The sequence below is a fragment of the Heterocephalus glaber genome, unplaced genomic scaffold, assembly GCF_053883595.1.
Source record: "Heterocephalus glaber isolate CG9 unplaced genomic scaffold, H.glaber_assembly_v1.0 deba00001532, whole genome shotgun sequence".
Taxonomy (NCBI): domain Eukaryota; kingdom Metazoa; phylum Chordata; class Mammalia; order Rodentia; family Bathyergidae; genus Heterocephalus; species Heterocephalus glaber.
The window spans coordinates 26,401,134-26,428,752 of NW_028258330.1; the positions used below are offsets into that span (position 1 = coordinate 26,401,134).

Sequence of the window (27,619 nt, forward strand, 5' to 3'; positions counted from 1 at the left end):
TATCCAAAGGAAAGAGAAAACTCTGCCTAGAATGCTGTGTCCCTTATATACATCTCTTTAGTGGTCTGTATTCAAGTTCCAACTCAGGCCTAAGAAATGCAATGGACTTTAAGTATAGTTTTAGGCCCCAGGAACCATCTCCATACCTTGTGACTCTGGAAATCAAATTATTCTAAGCCTTAGTTTTTCCATCAAAACTATGAAAGCTTGTCTTTCCTTTTTCTTTTACATTAATATGTAAGGAGAAAAAGTTTAACAATAAGAGAATTAATTGCAATAAGTATTTATCTAACTTAGGCACTACTTGAAGAGCCTCACATATGATAATTCACTTAATCCTCAAAATGCTGCAGAATGGAAAGTGAGTATTACAGTTACTCTATTTTATAGGCAGGAATCTGAGGCACAGAGCTCAAGTATCTCACCCAAAGTCACATGGCTGAGGTGGGATCTGAGTCCAAACAATCTGGCTTTTGTGCCCAAGCTCCCTCAACCACTGTGTGACACCACTGCCTTGGAAAATAGGTTACAAATCCACCACTGACCTCTACCCCTCACTTGGAGGTGGGGCACTGGAAGCCTCAATCCTTCTTCTTGGCACCTGGAGCTTGCCTACTTTCCTGCACCACCACCACCTCCCCCCCGACCCCGTCACACTCAGCCCTGCTCTAGCCTATAACAAAAGCAAAACAAAACAGCAGGTAAACTCATATCTTACTTGTTCATCTATTTAGTTTGGAACTGAACTAAGGAAAGATTCAACTTTTTGCTTTTCTTGGCATAAACTAGATTGTAAGCCCTGTAAGACCACTTCCCTCAAATATACTCTTTACCAACAGGATTTAGAGATTAGCATGTGGTGAGGAATAACAATGTGCCTTGAATAAATAAATGACTGAAATAATCCTTAATATACTCATACAAATTAATAATGCTACTGGATCTAGAGGAAAGTGTTCTATAATGCCTTCATCAAATGTATATTCATTGCTAATCATGCAGTGACCACTGCTCTAATTGCTGAGGCTATAGTTGTAAATAAGAAACAGTTCTAGAAAGGGGAGGAAGGGACACTAGAAGCAAAAGAAATAAAAAACAGAGATTGAAAGAAGGTAATTTGGTGATATTGCTCTAATCCTGTCATTCAGGGTCACTAAGATGAGCGATTTATATACCATCCTGTGTACGGTATGCAAATGTGGGGACAGGTTGGCAGTATGCTGCTACTAAAAGCTGGCAAGCACCGATGTGAAGGCAGAAGACACTGCTCAGGAGCAGAACCTTACCAGAGGTTTCGCCATAAATTTCTGGAGGACAAGAGCATATTTTGGTCTGTTCTGCATCCTCTCAGGCAATGCCCTGCACAGGGGCATCTGAGACCATGAGGGAAGGAGCATGAAAAGCTCACATACATCAGTGCTCTATACCACTGTGCCATATGAGAAAGGGGAAGGTGGACCCTCTTTCCCCAAAAAGAGGCTCTTCTTTGGCAGATGACTCATCTTGGATCTTTAAAGCATGGCAGATGATAAATACCTTCTGTCTTTGAAAGAGAAGGGAAATAGCCATAAACATCTATACTCACAAGAAGAGACCCAGAATAGCAAAAGCAATTCTAGGTAACAGAGACATGGCGGGGGTATTACAATCCCCAACTTGAAACTATACTGCAAAGGTACTGTGATAAAAAACAGCACGGTACTGGCAAAGAAACAGACCTGAAGACCAGTGGAACAGATTAGAAGATGCAGAAACAACTCCAGACATATTCAGTCACCTCATCTTTGACAAAGGAGCCAAACACCCTCACTGGAGGAAAGATAGCCTCTTTAATAAAAGGTGCTGGAGAAACTGGGTTTCAACTTGCCAAAGACTAAAACTAGACCTATATCTCTTGCCATGCATTAATCTAAAATCAAAATGGATTAAAGATCTAAATATAAAAACAGAAACGCTGAACCAGCTGGAACAGAGGTTAGGTAGAACTCTTCAAGATATTGGGGTAGGAAAAGATTTTATGAACAAACCCTCAGTTGCCCATGAACTAGCACAAATAATCAACAAGTGTGATATCTTTTTACTAAAAAGCTTCTGCACAGCAAGAGAAACCATCAGCAGTGTGCACAGACATCCCACAATGTGGGGAAAAAATTTCACCAGTGGTTCCTCAGACAAAGGTCTACTATCTAGAATCTATAAAGAACTTAAAAAAATCAGACCCCCCAAATTTAAAGACCCAATCTGAAAATGGGCATCTGAAATGAACAGACATTTCTAAAACAAAAGAAGGAGAAACAGCAAATAAACATATGAAAAAATGTTCAACATCACTGGTCATTCCAGAGGTGCAAATGAAAACAATGCTGAGATTCCACCTCACTCCAGAAAGAATGCCTGCTATCATGAAATCAACCAATAACAAATGCTGGTGGGGCTGTGGGGAAAGAGGAACCCTGTTCCACTGCTGGTGGGAGTGTAAACTGGTGCAACCTCTGTGGAAATCAGTATGGAGATACCTCAAAGAACTAGGACTGGAAGTCCCATTTGACACCACTATTCCACTGCTGGGGATCTTCCCCAAAGAATTAAAAGAATCATACCACAGTGATATATGTGCACCCATGTCCATAGCAGCACAGTTTGTAATAGCTAAAACTTGGAAAGAGCCCAAATGCCCATCAATGGGAGACTGGATCAAGAAAATGTGGTTTTTTTATAAAATGGAGTACTACTCAGCCATCAAAAACGAGAAATTAGAGACATTTATTGCTAAATGGATGCACATTGAGGTGATACTGTAAAGTGAAATAAATAGGGCACACGTGTAAATACCAAATAGTTTCTCTAGTGTGAGAAACTGAAAGCGTAAATAAGGACTACAAGGTATAACAGATAATGTGAAATAGGAAGAAAAGGGGCAAAGGGGAGGGGGAAGTGGGAAGGGTAGGGGAAAGGAAAGAAGGGAATGGAATTAATATGAGAAAATGAAAAAATGGAAACAAAGTATTTGTAAATAGGGAGGGATGGAGGAGTTGAAGGGAGGGCAGGGGAAGGGGGAAAAAATAAGAACCAAGAGAGTATGTAAAGCTGCATATCTCCAATGATGAATGTCATTATATTGTACACCTAAAATGTACCAATAAAAGGATATACAAAAAAAATCAAAAAACATCTATACCCAAGATGCCAAAGACAACAGGATTCATTTGAAACCCAAAGGGGATGGACCTGGGTTGAAAAGAAGTAGAATGGGAGACACTTAGAAGGGCACTGAAAGCTTAACGGGAATCATCTTTCACTTTCCCCAAAACCAGGCACATACCACAAGACTGCTGCTTCTTAAACCCAGCAACTCAACTGCCCAACACCTAGAAAAGAAGGTACACAATTTACACCTTTTATTATTCTGATAGAAATTTTTCCCCTGGGAAGGAGTCAAAAGTCCAACACCCCCCCCCAAAAATTATATATATCTTTATAAGTCATGAGCAAAGAAGCATTATAGCAGACAGTTATTAAAAAAACACACAGTGAAGAGAGCTGAGTAAGAGGTGTTAGAAAACTCACTCCAAGTAATTTATTCACTGGGAACCACAAAGGGCTTTCCAAAGAACAGCAAAAACACCATTAATTTCCCCAGTACCCTCCTTTCAAAGAGCTCTGAACACTTCACACATAGTGTTTTAAAATGTCCTCAAAGCCTCCAAAATAAGGGGTTACTTTTTCCCCAGGTACATATGGAAAAACTAGCGCATTCATGGCCAGCCTGCTATGCCCAAGTCATCCTGTTGGATTGAGCCAATTATCAGCTGCATGCCTGCTTCGTCCCTGGCCTAGGCTGGGCTGATCAGAAGACAGAAAGATAAAAGGCAAGATCTGTCTTTCAGAAAACCAGAGTTCAGGGCCGGAGATTTAGCTCAGTGGTTTTGCCTCCTGCTGCGCAAGCCCAAGGACCGGAGTTCGATCCCCGGTACCAAAACACCAAAACAAAACAGAAAACCAGAGTCCAGCGAGGTACGAAAGATATGCAGAACCAGATGTAGATAAAGATCCCTCCTTTATGCTTATGTGACGTGCTACTGAAAAAGTCCACATATGAAAAAGCCTAAGAGCTCCCATGTATCAGTGCCCAATATGTGCAAGTCATATGTTGTGACTTGTAGTGGGACAAATGGAGGCAGGAAGAGGTAAAGAAATTTGCCCAGAGCCTCAAGGCCACATTGTGGCAGAGGTTGGATAAGAACCGAGGTCTGTAGAGTTCACTGATAGGAAGTGACTGCTTTTTAAACTGAGAGCTGGCCTCTGGATTTTCTAGCACTGACTGCCCACATCTTAGAGGCAGATAATTAAAAATTCACAGGAGTCTTCACTAGATTTGGGGAAGAACGGCCTGTTTCCCTGGCCCAGAATTGTGTATACATGTACCAATCTGGATTCTCCACCAGAGACAAATCTGCAGGTTAAGGAGTACAAGGCAGGTATATCTTCTAAAAGGGAACAAGGTTGCCTGGGCAAAGAAGAGAACAAAGTCCTGAGTCTTTCTTCCTTTGGAGGGCACCAAAAATGGATCAGCACTTGAGGGTACAGGATCCTCTGGCTGGCTTTAACAGAAGGTCCTTTAGCCTCCAGCAGCAGGTACAGTGGCCACAGTGTAAATGCAGTACCATATCCTTTGCTCAGAGCCAAAATCCTGCAGGGGAAGGAGCCCTCTGCTGGAGATCTCTGAAGGGCACAGCTGGGTGACAACTGCAGAGCTCACTTTGTGGTGGTAAGCTCTGCCTGTTTTGCCAAAGCTCCATTTTGAAGGCTAAGGAAGAAAGTGTCAGACAGAGGAAGGAGAGCTTTTGGGGCAGCAGGCCACAGTCCTCAGGCCAGACAGGTTACAGAGAACATGGCCAGCCGTGGGGAATGCCTGGGTCTTAGCAAGGGCCAGGTTAATAAATAGCTCTATTTTAAGCCCAAAGAATCTCAGGTAGGGAAAGGAAAACTTCAGGAGCAAACTCCTAGAACTAAAGAAGCCTAATCTTCAGTCTAGCATTCTTCCTGTTAACTTATGGCATCTTTCTGTAATTATCTATCAATCTTCATTTCGACCTAACAACAAAAAAAACCCTTTGATTAAGTCAGCTACTAATTATTTCCTTTAAGATACATGACTTGTGTTTCTATCAATAGATAGGTTAGTTCATTAGTTTGTTCACTCTTTATTACTTAGTTATTCTATCTACTTCCCAAAATAAGGTTCAAATTGGCTTAAAATAAAAAGTATATGTTATGGCCAAAAGTGCAAAGGTTTTGAAATCAGTCAGATCTGGTCTTGTGCTTTACTATAGTGGCCACAGGCAAGTGCTTTAACTTTACTGCCTCTAGGCATTCAGCTCTATGTCAATGTAATTTGTAGACAGTAAATGAGATGATGTTTGCCAAACACCTGGCACAGAGTTTGGCTCATATATAAGATGCATCTCAAGCAAAACAAAAGTCAAAAAAAGAGTTAAATAATAAAGTGTGTGTGTGTGTGACAGAGGAAGGGGAAAATGAATAATTCTATCAAAATATCTAAATAAGGAAGGTCTGTACTTTCGGGCAGTCATGGCAAAAAAGAAAACAGGATTGTTATATCATTCTACTGTTTGATGAAGGAAAGCATACAAGTTCATCGGGACACAGAAAGTTCTTAATTCTCAGTGCAGAGAAGTGCATATACCCACAAGTGAACATATATGCAGGTACACACACCCACACTCTAATGCAGGCATACACACTTATACCATCCTTTTCCAACAGAAAAAGGCAGTTAGCTCTCCAGAGGCCTGCTCGCCCACTGACACCACACCACTGCCGTCTACAGTGAGGGTGTGCAAGAGTTAAAACATTTTTGTGCCAATATTTTAAGAGTGCAGAAGGTTCCAAATTACATGTAAAATAAACAATGCCAGACTGTGAAAACTCTTGGCTGCAATGTTCTCTGATGTTAACAAGAGTTTCTTTATTACTGTAACCTTTCAGAAGTGAGTAAAAATTATTTCTCTGCCCTAGTTTTGCCCTCCAGTAAAAGGGAAGAGAACAGTGACCATGGAAAGAGCTGTACAATGACTCCTCACGAAGACTGGGGGGCTGGGAAGGGGCAGTTGAAAACACAAAGCCTTCCATATATGTTTCTAGTCAAACGTCAGAAATTTAATTTGGGCTATGCTGATCATATGGTAAAATTTCACATTCTGAATACTCGTATTTTATGTAACTAAAATCCTTAGAGGGACAAGACGGTGTTTGAGAGAGTCCAAATGGAGCCAGTGCCATGGAGAAAATCCAAATCTTGACCAAGGCTACTCAACTGTTCAGTGAATACCCTTACTCAGAAGTCTGAGTGTGAAACACCCTTAAAAAACAGGGAAAAATGTGGTAGGAGCATCGCAAGTTCAAGGCCAACCTGGGGAACTTAGCAGGACTGTGTTTCAAAATAAAAATTTTTTTTAAAAGCAACCAAAAGAAGTCAAACATCCTCTGTCTTCTCACACAACTCTCAGACTTTATCCATGCTGGTCCTTCCCCTAGAATGCTCTTCTTCTCTAGTAAACACCCACAGATCCAGAAAGATGCAAATCAAATGTCACCTATCCTGAGCTCTTCTCTGAGTAGTCTCAACAGTTTCAAAACACTGTAATTTCTTACTATCGTAATTATCTGTTTACATGTTTGTCTTCTACTAGTCTAACAAATTAAGGACAATGTCTCAGTCATTCTTCTCTGTCACTCATTGCTTAGCAGTACCTGGAAGCTAGCAGGCCACAATAAAATGGATGGATAGATGGGTAAAACTTTGTTTGTGTCTGGGAACAGGAATCAGACAGAGAATGATGGACTGCTAAAAAAACAGAACACAACCTCTGGAATTTAACACAAGGCTAGCTTTTCAGACTTTCGCAGAGTTGCTGAATGTTAAGTCAAAGAGAATGTAGAAATCATCTAACTCACCTCCCCAGAGAGGTGAGGTGATCTGACTTACTCAAGCTCATGCAGAAAGTAGCCAAGCTGGCCGAAACTCCTCCCATTATACCCACGGTCCCTCCTTATTACTATCTGAAATGGTAGGTTGAAATGTTTATTTGGTGGCAGCATGAGGATGTGACTAAAACTACATATTGTGAGAATGCTATTTCATAGTGAACAAAATGAAGGAGGAATATAATGCTGGGAATTCAAATCACTTGATAAAAGATATAACATGAGAGTACCTTATACAGTAACATGAGTAACATACAGTCACCCATCAATCCCCAAGAGATCTGAAAACGTATGTTCAGACAAAAACTATTACAGAAATATTTACAGCAGCATCATTCATAAAAGATAAAAAGTGGCAACCACCCAAATGTCAATACTTAACAAAATGTGGTGTATTCATACAACAGACTATTGATAAAAAGGAATGAAATACTGAAACATGCCATAATATGAATGAACCTTGAAAACATTATGCTAAGGAAAAGGAGACAAAATAAAAGGCTGCATACTACTTATTCCACTTACATGAAATGCCCAGAGTAGGTAAATCCATACAGATAGAAAGTAAAGTAATTGTTTGCAGGGGCTATGGAAAGAGAATAGGGAGTGGCTGCTAATGGGCACAAGGTTTCTTTCTAGGGTGATGAAAATATTCTGGAATTAGATAGTAGTGATGGGGCACCACACTGTAAACTTACTAAAAGGTACATTTAAAATAGTGAATATTGGGCCGGGGATTTAGCTCAGTGGTTTCACTGCCTGCTGTGCAAGCACAAGGACCCGAGTTCGATCCCAGGTACCAAAAATAATTTAAAAATATAAAAAAATAAAATTGAGAATATTACATGAATTATATCTTCATTTAATATTTCTATATTATAATGTATATAATTTATATATAGTATACAATGTAACATATTATAATATGTATTATATATTTATCCTCTAGGAGCTAATAATCTAACTAGAGAAGCTAGGACCAGCAACCTGAGATGCTTAAGGACCAACAGGTTCAGTGCTGCATGATATATATAATTATTACAGAAATAAGAGGAACAAGACAGCAACACTTGTTAATCTTGATTCTAACACTAGAGCCAGTTTTAGTAATGACCTTTTCAGGCAGCACATAGTGATTGTCTCAGTTACTTTTCTCATTGCTGCGACAAAATACCTGACACCCAAAGTTAAAGATGGAAAGGTTTATTTGGCTTACAGTTTGTAAAGGTTTCAGTCCATAATCAGCCGGCTCTAAGGCAGAGTGGCAGTGGGGCAACAGTTCATGGCAGCAGAAGACAGCAAAAGCAATAAGGGACCTTAACAGTGTCTTTCTGCTCCTTTATCTCATTCAGACTACTTAGGTCAAGTAGCACTCACGCACTTAACCCTAGTGTCCTCGGCCCTACCCCTCCATGAATCAATCACACACTCTAGATTGTCACCTCTGAAATCTTTGGGGGGACATCTAAACACAAGCCATAACAGTGATCAAGAGTGGGACACAAGAGTCTGGAGTCTGGCAGGTTTGGGTTCCCTCCCAGGCTGCCATATTGACTTTGTAAGCCTGGGTAAGTTTCCTAGCCATGATAAGCTAAAATAAATAATGGTTCCCAAAAGATATCCACATCCTAATTCCTGGAATCTGTAAATATTACTTTTATATGGCAAAAAAGGACTTTGCAGCTTTGATTAAAGACTCTTGAGATGGAGAGATTAGCTTTAATTTTCTAAGTGGGCCATAAATTCCATCATATATATTCTTAGGAGAGAAAGAGGTAGAGGAAGATGTGACCAAGACAGAAGAGGAAACCATGGAGACAAGAAATTGCAGTGATGCAGCCACAAGTCAAGGAATGTCAGCAGCCACCATAAACTGGAAGGAGGAACGAACAGATTCGCTCCAGGAGTACACCCCTGCCAACACCTAATTTGGCCCAGTAAAACTGATCTTTGGCTCCAGAATTATGAAAGAATAAATTTCTGTTGTTTTAAGCCAATAAGTTTGTTACAGCTATTCAGGAAATTAATATACTAACCTCTGGGTCTTAATTTCTTCACTTGTAAAATGGGGACAGATACACTATCTCACAGGTAAGATTGTTGTAAAATATAAAGTTCAGATAGTGCTTGTAAAGTGCATGACAAAGACAAAAGACTCAATAAACGTCAGCTGATACTACAGGGAGCTCTGTTCTGTATTAAGCTGACATTCTCAACTTCCACATACTGTAGTGCATGTCCACACCCTGTTCCTCTTATAAAGAGAGCTGTAAGAACTGACAATCAGAAGAAGTGAGTCTTCTCATCTGTGGGTTTCTAACATAATTATACTCAGCTCTCCTAGTTTCTCCATCAGTTAAAAGATAAAGTCAGACTATGAGGCGTGGTTCTCAAACTGAAAAGTCTCTTACAAAAACAGTTGAGGCTCACCTCCAAAGTTTCTGATTCAGCAGATCCAGGGTGCGACCCTGGAACGTGCATTTTTTTTTTTTTTTTTTTTTTTGGTACTGGGGATCTAACTCAGGACCTTGCACTTAAGAGGCAGGCGCGATGCCACTGAGCTAAATCCCTGGCCCTGTAACTTGCATTCTTAATAAATTCCCAAATGATACTGAAGCTGCTGGTTTGGGGACCAAAATTTTAGACTCTCTAGACCATTATTCCGAGGTTTCTTTCCAGTTTTAAGTCTAAGATTCTCCAGAAACATCCAACAGATGTAGCATGAAAGTAACAAACACTGCTATACCATGTAAGAATAGCCTTATGACTTTTTTTCCTAAGTAAGAGTGGGAGGGATAGAAAGGTTACTATGGGGTACATAGTAAAGACTAGTTTTAACTTTTAAACTAAGTAGAATGAGAAATGTGAAGCAATGGTAGGAACAGGAAGAGGCTATGCCCTATCCAACACACTGGCCCCATTTTATCTTAATCCCACCTTTCTGACTTTCCACCAGACCCCTCCCCCTCACGCCCTTCTCTAGAAACACATCTAGGTGTCTCCTGAATTCATTTATTGGCTTTGCTGTGCACTGTATAATGCTGCCTTTGTTAGTCTCCTGGCCCAGCCCCTCATGCCAGTATTCAGTCTTGGTGTTCCTCTACTCTTAAAAAAACACAACCAAGAAGTTTCTGAAAAGTAATTGTAAAACCAACAAAGGCAAATTCAGATGATGTGGAGACATTCAGACTTTAAATGCTGGAAAAAGAAACAAATTCAGAACATTGTTAGCATTCTCATCTGTCCTTTTTCTCCCTTTTTTTTTTGGTACCAGGGATTGAACTCGGGACCTTGTGCTTATGAGACAGGCGCTGGAACCACTGAGCTAAATCCCCAGCCCCATCTCCTCTTAATCTGTATTAGTCCTGTTGAGTAGGAAACCTCTGCATATTAGATTAGAAATTCCCAATAAGGGGGCGCCTCCCTTCACTGGGACCAGACTTCAGAAATGGAAGGCCTCCAGACACAAGAAAAGCTGTCCTCTTGGTCCTTGGTAACAGAACAGAAGGTTGAATTTTGAGATGAAATCTTGGAGGACCTGGAATTCGCATGCCCTAATTGTAGTCCTCCTTCTGTTTTCTAGGTGTATGTCCTGGGGCAAAACAATGAGCTTCTCTAGGCCTCCACTTCTTTACCATAGAAATAACAGTGGGACCAGACATGTGCCAGCAGGTCTTCTGGGAGGAATATTTCAAAATGCACATACTTGCAAGATCTTTCCATAGATTGAGAATCCCTTTAGAGATAAAGAATCTTTAAAGATAAAGAATCTCTAAGGCCACCAGGAATGGTGGTGCCTGCCTGTAGTCCCAAGCACTCCAAGAGGCTGAGGCAGGAGGATAAATTCAAGTCCAGTTTGGGACAACTAAGCAAGACCCTGTTTCAAGAAAAAAGAAAAAAAAAATAGATTAGAAGATACAGAAACAACTACAGACATGCTCAGCTACCTCATCTTTGACAAAGGAGCCAACCATCCTCACTGGAGGAAAGACAGCCTCTTTAATAAATGGTGTTGGAAAAACTGGATTTCAACCTGCCAAAGATTAAAACTAGACCCCTCCCTATCAGGCCAGGGATTTAGCTCAGTGGTTCCACTGCCTGTCTTGCAAGTGAAAGGTCCCGAGTTTGATCCCGATACAAAAAAACCCCAACCAAACAAACAAACAAAACTATCTCTATCCTTCACCATGCACTAAACTAAAATTGAAGGGGATTAGAGATGTAAATATTAAGACAGAAACACTAAACTTGCTGGAAGATAAGTTAGGTAGAACTCTTGAAGACATTGGCATAGGAAAAGACTTTATGAACAAAACCTCAGTAGCATGGGAACTAGCACAAAGAATCAACAACTGGGCTCTCATCTTATTAAAAAGCTTCTGCACTGCAAGAGAAACCAACAGAGCTAAGAGACAACCTACAATGTGGGAAAAAATTTTTAGCAGCTGCTTCTCAGACAAAAGACTACTATGGAGAATATACAAAGAACTTTAAAAAATCAGATCCCCCAAATTTAAAGGCCCAATTCAAAAATTGGCATCTGAAATGAACAGACATTTCTCAAAGAAGTAAAAGCAGCAAATAAACATATGAAAAAATGTTCAACATCACTAGTCATTTGAGAAATGCAGATGAAAACAACACTGAGATTCCACCTCACACTAGAAAGAATGGCTGCTATCATGAAATCAACCAATAACAAATGTTGGTGGGGGTGTGGGGAGAAAGGAACCCTTCTCCATTGTTGGTAGGAGTGCAGACTGGTGCAGCCACTGTGGAAATCAATACGGAGATACCTCAAAAAACTAAGATTGGGCCAGGGATTTAGCTCAGTGGTTCTGCCACCTGCCTCCCAAGGGCAAGGTCCCAAATTCAATCCCCCATACCAAAAACAACAAACTAGGATTAGAGGTCCCATTTGACCCAGCCATTCCTCTGCTAGGTATCTATCCAAAAGAACTAAAAGAATCATACCACAGCAATATATGTGCATCCATGTTTACAGCAGCACAGTTTGCAATAGCTAAAGCTTGGAAACAGCCCAATTGCCCATCACCTGGAGACTGGATAAAGATGTGGGTTTTTTTTATAAAATGGAGTACTACTCAGCCATAAAGAATGAGAAACTAGAGACATTTACAGGTAAATGGATGCACATTGAGGCCATACTCTTAAGTGAAATAAATAGGACACACATGCATGTGTAAACACCAAATAATTTCTCTGGTGTGAGAAACTAAAAGTGCAAATAAGGATCAAAATGTATAATTGATAATGTGAAATAGGAAGAAAATGTCTAAAGGGGTAGGGGAAGTGGGGGGATATAGGAAAGGAAATAAGGGAAAGGAAAAAATGGAAACATTTTTACAAAAGTCTTTGTAAATAGGGAAGGGTGGAGGGGGTGAAGGGAGGGCAGGGGAATGGGGAAAAATAAGAACCAAGATACATCATGTAAAGGTACAAGCTCCCAATGATGAATGTAACTGTATTGTATACCTAAACTGTACCAATAAACTTAATGGAGAATCAGAAAAAAAAAAAAAAAGGCAATGGAACAGAAGTGAGGAAAAACCTTGAAGATACACTGGATATAGATGAAGGAAAGGTAGAGAATGGCTCTAGGAATTCCAGCTTCTGGGGCCTGGACTGATGATATCAGAATTAAGATAGGAAGAAGAGTTTCATGGAGCTATTTGTCTCTTGCCTGCTGAGTGAAGCAATAGCTACCTCTGAAAGGTAAGTTGGAAAATAGCTTTGGCTGTGTCCTTTCCCTTGTGGATCCAGCTATACGTTTCACTGTGCCTGTGGAACAAAAGGTGTCAAATGGAACAGGGCAGCCAGAGACACTAGAGGCAAAAGAAATGGAGGGGTTGAAGAGGTCACCAGTTCTGAAAGGATCAGCTGAACTGGAGCACTGGGTAGGAGGAGTACTTAAGGACAAATATTATGGAAAGACAGGACAGCAAGTATGTCCTGAGGCAGCCAGGGCTTTGAAAAATGGAATCAGCTCACAGTCTTTCTACTATTTTAGGTCAACTAAAGATAACAGATGGGAATCAAATTCACTTTTACTCATTCCGTCAAGAAATACTGATGTGGACCGGGGATGTAGCTCAGTGGCACCTCGCCTGCCTGGCAAGCACAAGGTCCTGAGTTCGGTTCCTAGAACTGGATAAAAAAAAAAGGAAGAAAGAAATACTGATGGTCTATTATGTGCAAAGCTCCATTTCAGGTACAATAGGAATACAAAGACAAATTAGACCTCAGGAAACTCAAGTCTATCACGGAAGGTAAAAACAGTCATGAGATAAATGATCAAGTGCATGGAGGGTTTCATGCTACAATTCATTTCAAATGCAAAAAGTTTATCACTTCTCTTTCAGAGACACCTCCCAAAATGCAGTGAGTCCAGTGAGGCACCCAGAAGAAGGCAATTGAGCCACCAGACTAGTGTCCTGGCTGTACAGACCTAGGCACCTGGTCCATTGGAAAATTGCCTGAACACCGACTCTGTGTTCTCTTGTCATTTCCTAGTGCTTAAAGGTAGGAAACTTGTAGAGAAAAAGGAATGCCTCCACTAGAAGTACATCTTCAGTTGGACTCTGTTTAAATTCATGAGCCAATCTCAAAATGGAATTACTCTGCCTTCTAAGAAGTTAGCCTTCTCTCGCCTAGTAACAGTATCCACTCCAACAGCTCAGGCCATTTAAGCACTTTCAAAAGAACTACTGATATTTGAGAACAAACACATATTCTTATTTTCATGGCCTCCAGCCCAAGGGACTGTTCTTTATTTACATTTACACCATTCATATCTATGACCACAAAAACTGTATTCTTAACACTGAGTTTCAGGTCTGACCTGAGATGCAAAGCATAGCAAAATTTTGACCTCATGGTAAAATAGTTTTTTGCTTTTGTTTTGATGGTGGTGGGGATAGAACTCAGGACCTACACATGCCAGGCAAGTGCTCTACCACTGAGCTATATTCCTAACCCTGTTTGAAGATTTTAATGGGGGAAGGAGATGGAAGGGAAATTTCCGAGGCTTGGAAGAAAATTTCCAAACAACTCTGCTAAGATTTAAAGCCTTCTTGTTTAGAAATATAAAATATTCTTATGTATAAATTGTTGTTTTTTAATAAAATCCCACTAGAAAATGAGAAAGCATAAAAACTGACGGTAGAGGAAATGATTTCTCATGTCTTTTTCTTCCAATATTTATATATCTTCTTTTTTTTTTTTTTGGTACCGGGGATTGAACTCAGGTCCTTGTGCTTGGGGGGCAGGTGGTGGAACCACTGAGCTAAATCCCCGGCCCCCTTCTTCCAACATTTAAAACCAACACAGTAAACAAATATCCTAGAATTTAAAAAAACCATCTCCCTGTTCCATTTTTTCCAATACTTATTCTGAGCCCCTAGAACTGTCTCCTTTCATTCTTTAGATATTTATTGGACACCTATTCAGCCAAGGGGCAATTACAGGCACTTTGGAAAATATAAAGGATACATGGGATTCTGCCCTCCAGGAATTCACCTGGAAGACAGTCAACATACCAAACAATCATTATATAAAACAGAAAGAGTAAAGGACCCAAAGAAGGGTATAAGTTCTAGTACTTCCACCTGGGGAAACTGGGACTGGCTTCCAGTTCGATGAGGGCTCTGGGGCTGAAGTGTTAGGGCAATCGAACTGTATGCACCAAATGAGGAAAGACGGAAGCCAGGAATAACAAGGCCTTCACCTTGGCTGGAGGGAAAGGTATGTGGAACAAGGATGGAATGTGATGTTCACCTAGTGCCTACTAAGTGTCAGGCACACGTGCTAGAAGATTTCACATATTTAAGGTTCAAGCATGAGAGGAAATGAGTTTGGAGAGGTAGTCTGGCATGTGATCACAGAGGACCTTGCAATGCAAAAAAAAAAAAAAAAAAGTTCTGAAAAGCAAAGCAGTTCACAAAGGAGTCCATTTGGGCCCACAGCCCTACCACCTCTTCCCTCTGCACCATCCCATCAAGCAGCTCTTGAACAGAGAGCAGATGACTAGGAGGTGACAGGAGGTCGATTCTTATTCTGGAATACTATCAAGAAATCACCTGAAGTCTTGCTGAGGCACCAAGTGTGCCAGGTACCACTGATAAGGATGGATGGCAATTTCTTAACTACAGCCATCCCCACCCCTTCCCACCTCTGTCTCCAAAGCTTGGAAAGCATAAACCTGCTCATTGTAAGCCACAAGGTGGAGATGTCTGGCAGAGCTGAACTGAGAGGAAGTCGCTCAGCCAGCCTAAGGTTACCATTAACACTTTGAGCCACTGCCTTGAGCTAATTTTTATGTTTGTTTTTTAAGTTTGGTTGAAATGTCACAAATGGAAAAATTAAGTAAAGCACCCAGTTAGCCACAAGACTGGACACACCTGGCTACAAACCCAGCAAAAGAAACTTACTTCATTAGTAGGAGAGGCATAGAGTGAAATTTACATCTGAAATCGGCCTGCACCAGGAGAAAGTGCTGAGGCCAAAGGCGCTGTCTGTTTTTACAGCTGTGTCAAGTCTTAGTTCTTACTCTTACCAACACTCAGGAGTGCGGCAAGGGCCCAAGGAAAAATGGTCTCCAACCTCTTCAGCTGCAACTCAGCTCACAAAGGTTTTTTAAGAACCAGTTAATGAAATAAAACAAGACCAGATGAGGTGATATAACGAACTTTATTTCCACAGCTACTTTATAGATTTAAATCCCAAATAATATTTTTTAAAGTCAGAACCCTCTAAATTATTGATGTGAATTTTGTAACCTCAAATTTAACACTTGCTTTTTGTACCAGCTTAACTGATGATATATGAGTCTGCCCCATTTCTCACAATAGCTGGACTCCTAAAAAGCTGATAAAAAGCGAACTTTCATAAAATGAAACTTTCCCCATCTACAGGAGACTAGAACGCTCATATCAAAGTAATTTGTGACTGGAATTCTAACTCCAAAGGCATTCTTGATTCAAATGTGATTTATCATCAATTCCAGAGTGGCAGTCTTGGTTTTTCATCTTCCCCTCACCAATCCACTCAAAGTAATGGCCTATAAGAACTCTCAGGCATAAGAAAAATCACCACTGCATTGATTGGTTTCATAAATTTTACTTTTTATATGCATTTTCTTAAAAAGGTGTACCTGGGATGCCAAATAACACAGAGACAGATTTGCAAATTACCACCTTCAAATCATAGGTTTTCGTTGCTGAAAAGAAACTTGGGAAATCATGTACTTAGGCCCCCTACACCACCTTTGTTTGTTTTGTTTTAATAAAAAAAACTGCTCCACACTGCCTGCTATTTTTCTCCAGCTACATGTCCCATTTTTTTCAGGTTGCACACTCACAGAAGACTAAGATCCCTCTCTATACACACACACAACTTACAAGTGGTTAATAGGGCCAGGGATTTAGCTCAGTGGCACTGTGCCTGCCTTGCAAGTGCAAGATCCTGAGTTCAATCCCTGGTACCAAAAAAAAAAAATGGTTAATATACCTATATACTATCTGTTTATACTATGAGGTTGAAAGGGAGGATCAAGTCAATTATAACAGAAAAATAACAGTAATTCTCTAACTCTTCTAAATCTCTATTAATTTAAAGTCATCATCTTGCAAAGCAGGCAGCCAAACCACTGAGCTAAATCCCCGGCCCTATTCATCATCTTTATTTATAGTCTTTGTAGCTAAACAGATCCTGGGCATTTCTCTTCATGAGAGCAAACTGGGATCCTATACTAGGGGAATGACCTAAAACCTTGCTATTCAAATGTAGTTGCGGCTGGCTGTGTAGTTCAATGATAGGCTGGAGAAGAGAGTCTGCCCCTTCCTCTGTGCCACTAGAAACACTGGTATCACCTGGAAACTTTTTAGAACTGAAGCTACTGTTCCCATCCCTGAAGCCTACTGAAGAAGAATCTGAACAAAATCCTCAGGTAAACCTTAGGCATATTAAAATCTGAGAAACAGTGATTTAAAATACTTCCATGTAGTGCAGCACCCTATCTAAAACAATCCAAATAGAAAAAAAGGGCCTGGAATGTAGCTCAGTGGCACCACGCCTGCCTCGTACGCACACAGTCTTGAGTTCGATCCCCAGTACCCCCCTCAAAAAAAAGAAGATAAAATGGAGGGAGGGAGAAAGAGTAATTCCTAAAGTGCTGCACTGATATATATTTTGACCACAAACTAATCAGGTATGATTTATTTGATAAATAAACTAGCTTTTAAAAAGAATTTCAGAAGGGCCGAGGATTTAGCTCAGTGGTTCAGCCACCTGCCTCGAAAGCACAAGGTCCCAAGTTCGATCCCCAGTACCAAAAAAAAAAAGAATTTCAGAGGCTGAAGTTCAATTTATGTACCCACTTGACAAGCACTTATTTATTGTTTGCCACATAAGTAAAAAACACTGTAAGACAATTTCCTCCTTATATAAAGCTTCCAGTTAAGTAGAAGGGACATACATACAAATAACACAGGAGAAGGCCCAAAGTGTTGAATGTTGGGATGCAGAGGTATATGGAGGTCTAGAAGGAAATTCATGAAGTGGGGGAGAAGGACAATTAAAAGATTCCTGTGGTCTAGGAGCCAGAAATTTATGGCTAATTAATCTATTTAGGATGAGACAGCTGTGGCCCACATAGCTCAGTGGCCCACCTTCCAGCAGAGTTTAGTAAACAGTGATAAGAAAAACAGGCTCACTAATAGAAGACCTGCTGCATTAACTGCCTGGCAGTCAGCCAAGCCTTTGGCTGGCCAAAGGGTATCACTGGTCATCATAAAATGGGATGATTTGACAATGCCAACACCACCCTGTGTCCACTGTATGCTGCCACAGAATTGGGTTGTAAGTACTGAGGGTATATGGAACACCCAGCCGCATGAACAACTTAAGGGCTGCTGATCTCACTCTGGGTAGCTAAGGCAGACACACCAGGCAGGACAGTAAGAAAAATTAAAAATGGGGCCGGGGATTTAGCTCAGTGGCAACATGCCTGCCTCGCAAGTGCAAGGTCTTGAGCTGATCCCCGGTACAAAGAAAACAAAAACAAAAACAAAGAAAAAACAAACCAAAGAGTAAATTAAAAGAGTTCAATACTGACTCCAAAATGGATAATGATGGTGGTGGTGGTGGTAATGATGGTGATGATGATGATGATGATGATGATGACGACAACAGCTAAAACTTTATATGTTATCATTTTTCCAGAATGAATAGAAATACCAATAGTCTATTGCCCCAAAGAATGGCATGTGAATGTCAATGAAGATACTTAAAGCCAAGCCCGGGTCCATTGTGCTTCCTTTACACACAGTTCATTCAAAGACATGAGAATCTGAAAAAACCCTCAACCCAGGTTCCCAAAGGCAACCATCACCTTAGTGATGTACTTTCAAAGACTGTAACTTTGCTTATAAAGTGACCAATAACAACAGCCAATACATAGGTGTGAAAATCATAATAAAAGTAAAACATGATTGAAGAATTTCTGTTCAGCAAGATGTTGAATGAAAAGGAAGTTGCACGTGAGCAGATAAAGAATGACACTGTGTATAGTAAAATACACACAGAACCCAATACTACCTATTTTCTATACATAATCTAGCAGATTTGTGAAAGATATATACCAAAATGGAAACAGTAATTATTTTGGGGGAGGAGAAAATGCCCAGAATTGAGATTAAAGAGATTTCAACTTTAGTTAAAATATTTTGAGTTTTTAAAATATTTGTAATGTTAAGGGGAAGATGGCGGAGTGGTGAGCAGCAGAGAAAAAGCTTCTCTGAGATTTGGTGTCCTTACACTGGAATAGGGGTAGGGGGTGTTTCCCAGGACCCAGTGAAGAGAGAGACTTTAACGAAGAGGAGGGAGGTACCAAGCAGCACTCTCTCTCAGAGCCTGGACTCTCCATGAGGGAACCGCAGGCCAAAACTGTGGACGCACAATGTCTACTGACCACCCTAGAGGCCTCTGCAGAGAAATGCACCAGTGAAATGGACCAGTGGATGAACCAGATTGCATCGGCTGGTGAGTTATCCAGATTCAAACCTCACCCAGGAGAGGGTGATTGGCTGGTAGCCATCTTGGAGAGGGGCCAACTGAGCTTGGAACTCGGAACAGCTGTGGGCAGACTCCATCTAGTGGCTTCCGGTGCCTCAGGGCAGGTGCTGAGTTCAAGTCAGCAGGAGGTCAGGGAGCAGAGTTCAAGCTGGCAGGAGACACAGACTGTTGTAGGCTCAAAGAATCCGGTTCCAGCCTCATAGCCAGAAAGGTCCTGAACTTCAGAGGAACTAAAGGGGCAGGCTGGCTGGGATTATCCACTACCCTACTGTGAAGCTGCAGCTAGCTTGCTGGGATTAATCAAATTGGCTCTGGACTCTGTTTGCCCACATTGACAGCACAGACACATCTTGAATTGAACATTTTGGGGTTTATCTTTTTTCTTTTGTTTTTCCTCCTAATTCTTGTTTTGTTTGGTTTGGTTTTTTCTTGATTATCTGAACACAGTTTCTAGTTGTTGTTCTGTTCTTGTTTTTTTTTTCTTTACTCTTTCCCACCTGTCTTCTTCACCAATTTCCTAAAGTTTGTCCTCCAGCTTTGCTTCTGACCTCTTCTCCTCTTCTATTTTTTACCCTTAACCCATTTCAAATCTTCTCCCCTAAGGGTAAAAAAGCCATATTAAGGGGTACAATGTCATTTTCTAGGCTCTATTTGATGCTACTGTTACTGTTGACTGTACTATTTAGCCAAGGTGACATAATTGTGCTAATCAGTTGTTCCTCCTGGTATACTAAGATTGCCTAAGGGTCTTTAAAAAAAAAAGTACAAGCCAATGCCAAAGAACTGGCAGCTGGGCCAATTACACAGAAACTTCTCATCCCCAATATATCGAAGGGGTAGGATCCTGTAACAGACTCAAAAGCCAAAAGCTAGCTACACCTGAAAGATGCTTCTGAGAAGTAGTCATTTCCTAAGGGTTCTGAATACTGGCAATAAAGCTACTTTCCATAAGCAATTTAAAAGCATCAATTCAGGAATCAAACTAAAACAAAAAGAAATTTATAATGTTAAAACATGTCTGATTGGCCGGGGATTTAGCTCAGTGGTTCCGCCGCTTGCCTTGCAAGCACAAGGACCCAAGTTCGATCCCTGGTACCCAAAAAAAAAAAAAAAGAAAAAGAAAAGAAAACATGTCTGATCTATATAGTAAGAGAAAAAAAGCAAGATTCAGAATAGTGTGAATAGCATAAGCATGTTTTCAAGAATACACATTTATATATTTGTATAGAAAACATCAGAAAGATATATATCAGTTACAAACAATGGTTACTTCTAGGAGTTAAGACTACGAATGACACTTTTTACATTAAATGCTTTTCAATGTTTGGTTTTTATTCTCTGATATGTGACTTTTATAATACATTCATAAACTTTGTTTACTTCTCTGTCTACAGAAGAATTTTGCTCTGTAATGAAAAAAACCAAATTAACCAACTTTGTGATCTAGATGGTTCTACTTTGGATGCTTGCAAGCCAGGAGGCAACAAAATGAGAAACAAGGAACTACAAGCTACTAAAACATGGGCTAGGCACTCAAAATACACAAAAACGATTATTGTTTATATAACCTACTTCCAATGTTTTGATTTCATTTTTCTACTGTCATCATATTCCATGTGACATATGAGTATTCTCCTTTCTCAGGCTGTTAAATGTACATTTTCAGTGGGTATTTTGCCAAAGTTTTCTAGTGATCAAGGAGCCTGAGGACGGTATAGGCCCAATACCAGGATCTTTCCATCAGAACTTAAGGAAGACTCATGTACTAAATTACAGCTAAGTTAATCCTTAAACTGGATTAATATTTGATTCCCTCCATTTACCAAATCCATCCCCCCCCCACTACCATCTCTGCACACAGTATATCCCCACACTGACAAACTACAATAATGTGTAAAAACACATAAAGTATCTGTGGCATGTCACTCTCCACAGAGGTAGAAAAAGTGACTACAGCTGAATTGCCCCTTGACATCAGGCAGCATTTCACAGAAATTCAAAGACAAGGGTACTCTAAAACAGAAAAACCCCAAACTCAAGTCAAGCAGTTTTTTTTCAGTTGTTCAGGTCAAGAATCTGATAGCAAGTTGGATGTGGTGGTACACACCTACAATCCCAGCATTCCGGAGGCTGAGGCAGGAGGGGCAAGAGGATCATTGTGAGTTGGAAGCCAGCCTGGGCCACATAGTGAGTTCAAGATCAACCTGAAGTACAGAGCAAGACCCTGTCTCAAAAAAAAAAAAATCTGATAGCAAGCACTTACCCCCAAGACTCGGCCACGATGCTGAACATCCTCCCACATAAAATGAACCATGATACGACACATATATTTCCCACTCCGGCCTTCCTGCTTCATTCGGACTAGACACATCCTGGGTGAGAAGAAGACGAAGAGTTACTGGCTGTTTGTATTTTTCACACCATATATTTTCATGAAGGAATGATTTCAGCAAAGGGCACTGAATTGAAAAACCGGAAGTGACTTTATTTATTTAAAAGAAAAAAACTTTTACTGAAGTAGAACATGCACTGTAAATCTCATCAATCTTAAGTGTTAGTTTGATGAATTGTCCATGTTAGCATACCCAGATAAAGATGGGTTTTGTGTTTTTTTTGAGGTTTTTTGCAGTTTTTATTGACCCCAGAGCCTTTGCAGTAATGTACATACTGTACATTATGTCGTACTGTAGCAGACATCACTGGTCTTTGTATTTTATTTTAAGGAACAGTCTCACTAAATTACCCAGGTGAGACTTGAACTTGTGATCCTTCCTGCCTCAGTTTTCCGAAGTGCTGGAATTACAGGCATGCACTACTGCACCTAGCAAGATAGAATTTAGAGCACCTCACAAGGCTCCACTCCCCCTCATATGTGGAAGGAACCACATTTAGCTGTTAGAAGAAAAGCAAGTTAGAATCAATCCTTCCTTCCTTTTTTAGTTTTTTGTGACAGGGTCTCACTATGTAGTCCAGGTCAATCTTGAACTAAATATGTTGCCCAGGCTGGCCTCGAACTCATGATCTTCCTTCCTCAGCCTTCCAAGTGCTGGGATTACAGGTGTGAGCCACTATGCCAGCAAAATAAAAGTTTTAAAGAAGGAAAATAATTTGCTCAATACCACAGAGTAGTCTGTAAAGCTGAGTGCAGACTATGCTGTCCAAATAGTAACCACTATTACCTGTGACTATTGAGCACTATTGAGCTAGTCCCAAGATTTCAAAGATTTACAGTGGACCCTCAAGTTACAACTGGCTTGACATACGATCAACTTGGGCTAATTAGGTTAATGGAAGATTCATTTGCCTCTTGTTGTCTATAGCATGTACCCAGGTAAACATCCAGATCTCAGTTGTATTAATTTACACCCAACTTGAGTTACAACCATTCCTCGGGAACCAATCGAGTTTGTAAGTCAAGGGTCCTATACTTCAAGAAAAAAATATAAAATATCTCATTTTTATACTGCAAAGTGCTGAAATAATATTTCAGATCTAATGAGTTAAATAAAATTATGAAATTAATTTCATTTCTTTCTTTTTACTTTTGAGTTGTTAAAGAGCTAAATGGAGCTACTAGGAATTTTTATTTTTCTGGTTTTTTGAGACAGGATCTCCCTACGTAGCTCAGGCTGACCCTGAACTCACTATGTAGTCCAAGCTGGCCTCAGACTCACGCACAGTGAATCTCCTGCCTTAGCCTCCCGAGTGCTAGGATTACAGGGACGAACCACCAAGGCCTAGCTGAAAATTTTATACTATACTTCTTTTGGGTAACACTTATCTGAAAAGTATCACAGAAAGTACTTTAATTACATTTTTATAATTATCAAATTATTTCTCCAACTAAATGTAAACTCCATAGAAGACAAAGATCAAGTCTGAGTTTTTCAACATTGTATGTACTTACATTATATGTAAGTACAGCAGCACTCAGTAGATATTTGGAATATATAACTGAGTAAATATGAGGCCAACTTTGGGACCTTTTACTCTGTAGCATATTGCCTCTAATCAGCCTAGAGGGCTCTCTGTTTAGGACCTCATATAAAAATATAACAATTATTATGATTTATTAATTAATATATTTAATTACATATAAGAACATAAGCACCAACTTTTCAAGCTCTTAATCTCATTCTTATAACCATCTGATTTCTATTATCTTTCATTAGCTATTAAATAGCTATACTAGACTACTCATGTAAAAGACAATTTCTGGTATAATTATGGAATATTCAGCTAAACAATCTACCTCCACACACAACTGATCCTGCACATTAAAAATATATTAGGGGGCCGGGGATTTAGCTCAGTGGTTCTGCCACCTGCCTCACAAGCGCAAGGACCCCAGTTCGATCCCCGGTACCAAAAAAAAAAAAATGTATATATATATATACATATATATATATATATACACACACACACACACACACACACACACTAGGAATACCATGATACAATGGAACAATTTCAGCTTTGCCTGCTTCAACAGCTCTATAAGGACTAAGATGGAGGAAAGAAAACATACTTATCAATTGGCAGATAACAACAAGCTAGGGAGGGAAACAAATATGCTAAATGACCCAAACATGACAACAATATTTCAACAAGGCAGTTTTAATGGGTTGAATCCAACAAGAGGAATCTCAACATGGATAAACTTAAGGTCTTACACTTGGGTCTAAAAGAACAACTGTAGAGATAAAGGACAGCTAAGTGATACCTACCTATGTGTGAAAAAGATTTACTTCAAGAAAAGACTTAAACAGTACATGTTCAATGGGATTCAAGAGAATAGTGGTGGTGCCAAAAAAAGTAACATGATTTTAGATACAGCAATGGAAATATACCCTCCATATGCAAAGTGAGACTTCTATTCAGCACAGATCAGAATATACTTAGAACAGAACCTACTGACCATAGTTTTAGACATTACATATATATATATATATATATATATATATATATATATATATATATATATTTTTTTTTTTTTTTGGTACTGGGGATCGAACTTGGGACCTTGGGCTTGCGAGGCAGGCAGCAGAACCACTGAGCTAAATCCCCAGCCCTTGGAGATTATATTTTAAGAGACAACAGATTACAATTAGGTAGAAGGAATAAATGTTGGTGTTCTACATAGTAGGGTGACTAGAATTAATAATAACGTAGCCGGGGATTTAGCTCAGTGGTTCCACCTCCTGCCTCGTGAGTGCAAGATCCCGAGTTCAAACTCTGGTACCAAAAATAATAATAATAATAATGTATATATTTCAAAACAGCTGGAAGAGAGGAGTTTCAATGTTCTCATGCCAAAAGTGAGATATGCTAATTACTAATTTGATCATTACACAATATAAACTTTTATCAAAGTATCACATTACATCCCATAAGTATGTGTAATTTTTTTTTGTACCAGGAATTGAACTCAGGACCTTGCACTTGTGAGGCAGGTGTGGTGCCACTGAGCTAAATCCCCAGCCTAACATGTGATTTTTATGAGTCAATTGACAAGAAAATTTAAAAAACACAGATGGGAGGGGAATGGGAAAAAAAGAATTAAGATATATCATGTTCAAGTACAAATTTCGTACAATGAATGTGATCATTATATGTATCTAAATTCTACCAATAAACTTAAATTTTTTAAAAAAAGGAGAGAAGGGGAAGAAATGAAAGACCAGAACATAGACAACTGTATAAAAGTGCTTAGCTAATTTATCAGAGTTAAAATAAAAACCAGAGGGAATGCCATAGAAGGAGAAAGATTTACTCAACACTGAACAACAAAAACAAAAACTTTCTAACAGGGGTGTGTCTGAGGTTATGAATGACGGAATGGATGACCTCAAAAAGTAGAGAGCTTGCCTGTTACTTTACAGGAGAATGTCTAATGGGAGTGCAGCCATCTGACATAAGGCTGACTACCTGATCTCTGGTGGGATTCGTTAATGTGATTCTCAATTTGTTACCTTTGAACCAGTCAGAGCCTAAGAAATAGCACTTTGATACAACAATGAAGCAGGCTATGCAGAAAGGTTGGGCTACTTTATATGATACAGGGCAGTGATGGCTTTCAATGATACAAACAGCCTACTGTGGCATGTGTACCATGGGTTTGCCATCACTGATATAGGGCACAGTCTAAGGCAGAAACAAAATGAGAAAGGTCAGCAGTTTGTTTTCGTAAGACTTTTCTAAGTTAATCAAATCATTCATCAGTCTCTCACCTGAAAAGACACTGTGTTTTGATGCTGAAGTGTCATCAGAGTCCAATTCATCTACAGTAATAGTGAGGTAATGGAATTCATTTATTTCAAAATTCTGTAGTTTGTTAATACACTTGCCCTCTGAGGTTTAAAAGGCACAGATTTTTTCAGACCATAAACTTTCTAACTATATCAACATAGGGTGAGGTGTTTTTAGTTTCATAGCACAACTTGTTCTACAGCTCTTACAGATAACTCAGGGTTATCTGGGTTACAAAGATAACACAAAATGAAGTCACTCTCAAAAAGGGATGGGCAATTCACCCAATGAACATAAATTAAACTCCTACTACTGTGTGAAGCTATATAGTTAGATGTGTGCATGTGCAGAGTGATCCCTAATACATGAATCCAGCCTTAAAGGAGCAGTTTATCTCCCAGAGGAGGTTAAATTCACCACATACAAAAAGCTGTAAAAGGGCCGAGAATTTAGCTCAGTGGTTTCGCCACCTGCTGTGCAAGCGCAAGGACCCCAGTTCGATCCCCAGTACCAAAAACAAAAAAAGCTTTAAAAGAGAACACATTAAGTATCCCAAGAGAAAAGTGCAATAGAGTTTGAGGACTACTTCTGGCTGAGAAGATCAGAGAAGGTTTCATGGAAACATTATACTTGGGGCTTGGAAGGATGAGCTGAAGTTGGACACATAGAGACGAAAGGTAAGGGGACTTTCCAGCAGGTAGAACATTAAAAGCAAAGACAGGATAGGAAAGAGATCAGCACATATTAAGGGAACAGTGAATACCTAGATTTGTGGGAGGGTAGGATATAGATGCAAAATGAAGCCAGAAAAGTAACAAAGGGCTTTGAAATGTCACACTAAGAAAAACATGGACTAAGAAGACAATGGTGAGCCACAGGGAGGCAGAGATGAGACAAGATCAGCACCTCAGCATTCAGAACAGATGAGTTTCTGAAAAGGCAGCCCTTTCTTTACACCCTCAATCCTGTAATTAAATATTAATATCATCAGGACTGGAAAATGACCACTTTGGTGAGTAGAACTATGATAATCAAAACTGTCTGGTCCAGAAATACAAACTAAAAATTGTACTGCCTTTTGAGATACACAATCTGCAAAGTTTGTAATAACCTGAACCTAAATTTGCTAATATTATTTTCTTTATTGTTTTATTGGTACATTTTAGGTATACAATATGTTTACATTTATCATTGGGTGCTTGTACCTGTACATGATGTATCTTGGTTCTTATTTTTTTTCCCATTACCTGTGCGCCCTTCACCCCCTTCACCCTTCTCTATTTACATAGATTTCGTTTCCATTTTTTTTCTTTTCTCATAATTTGCTAATATTAACAGTCTAGAAAGTAAGAATTGAACCTTATAAATGAAAGGAGGGAAAATTCAAATTGCTCCTAAAATACTGCACCAAATTAGTTCAATGGATACGTGTTGATGCAAAGTACTTTCAAAATTAAGGTTCTACAGCAAATTTTATCACATTTAGCTAAAGTTATAAACCTAAACCAAGAATCAGTTTTCCTATCAACAGCAAGTGTACTAAAGATTCCCATGAGTTCTACTACGAAAATAAGATTCTGATCCTCAAGGCTATCAAATCACCAGCACTATATTCACCTAGTGAAAAGGTCAACTCCTTCCTTCCTTTCTTCCTTCCTTCCTCCCTCCCTCCCTTCCTCCCTCCCTCCTTCCTTCCTGTCTTTCAGATCTCGCTATGTTGCTAAATTGCCCAGGCTAAGTTGGAACTTTCAATCTCCTGCCCCGACTTCCCAGAGTGCTAGGATTTCAGGGATGTACCACCATGCCCAGGTTCAACTAATTTTTGCCCTAAATTTGTGAATCTAATTTTCTAGATAGTTAACTGAAAGGGTAAATAAGGACTAAATGTATAATAGGTAATGTGAAATAGGAAGAAAAGGGGCAAAGGGGAAAGAAGTGGGAGGGCTAGGGGAAAGGATAGAAGGGAATAGGATTAATATGAGAAAATGGAAAACTAGGAACAAAATCTTTGTAAATAGGGAGGAATGGAGGGGTTGAAGGGAGGGCTGGGCAAGGGTGAAAAATAAGAACCAAGAGAGATTATGTAAAGGTGCAAATTTCCAATGATGAATGAAATTATATTGTATACCTAAAATGTACCAATGATTAGAATGAATAATCGATAATGCAAAATAGGAAGAAAAGGTCCAAAGGGGTAGGGGTAGTGGGGGGGGGCAGGGGACAGGAAAGAAGGGAAAAGACAAATGATGAGAAATGGAAAAAATGGAAA

General features: G+C 39.7%; 1 protein-coding gene across 3 annotated transcripts in view; it reads right to left on the reverse strand.

Annotated features, from left to right (window-relative positions):
• Uqcc1 (ubiquinol-cytochrome c reductase complex assembly factor 1) overlaps positions 1-27,619 on the reverse strand; it is a 102,812-nt gene that overhangs the window by 30,875 nt on the left and 44,318 nt on the right. For all 3 annotated transcript variants that reach the window (XM_004867875.4, XM_004867872.4, XM_087188943.1), the window contains one exon: positions 21,365-21,473. In XM_004867875.4, the coding sequence (XP_004867932.1) occupies positions 21,365-21,473 (109 nt within the window). The remainder of the gene's footprint in view (positions 1-21,364; positions 21,474-27,619) is intronic.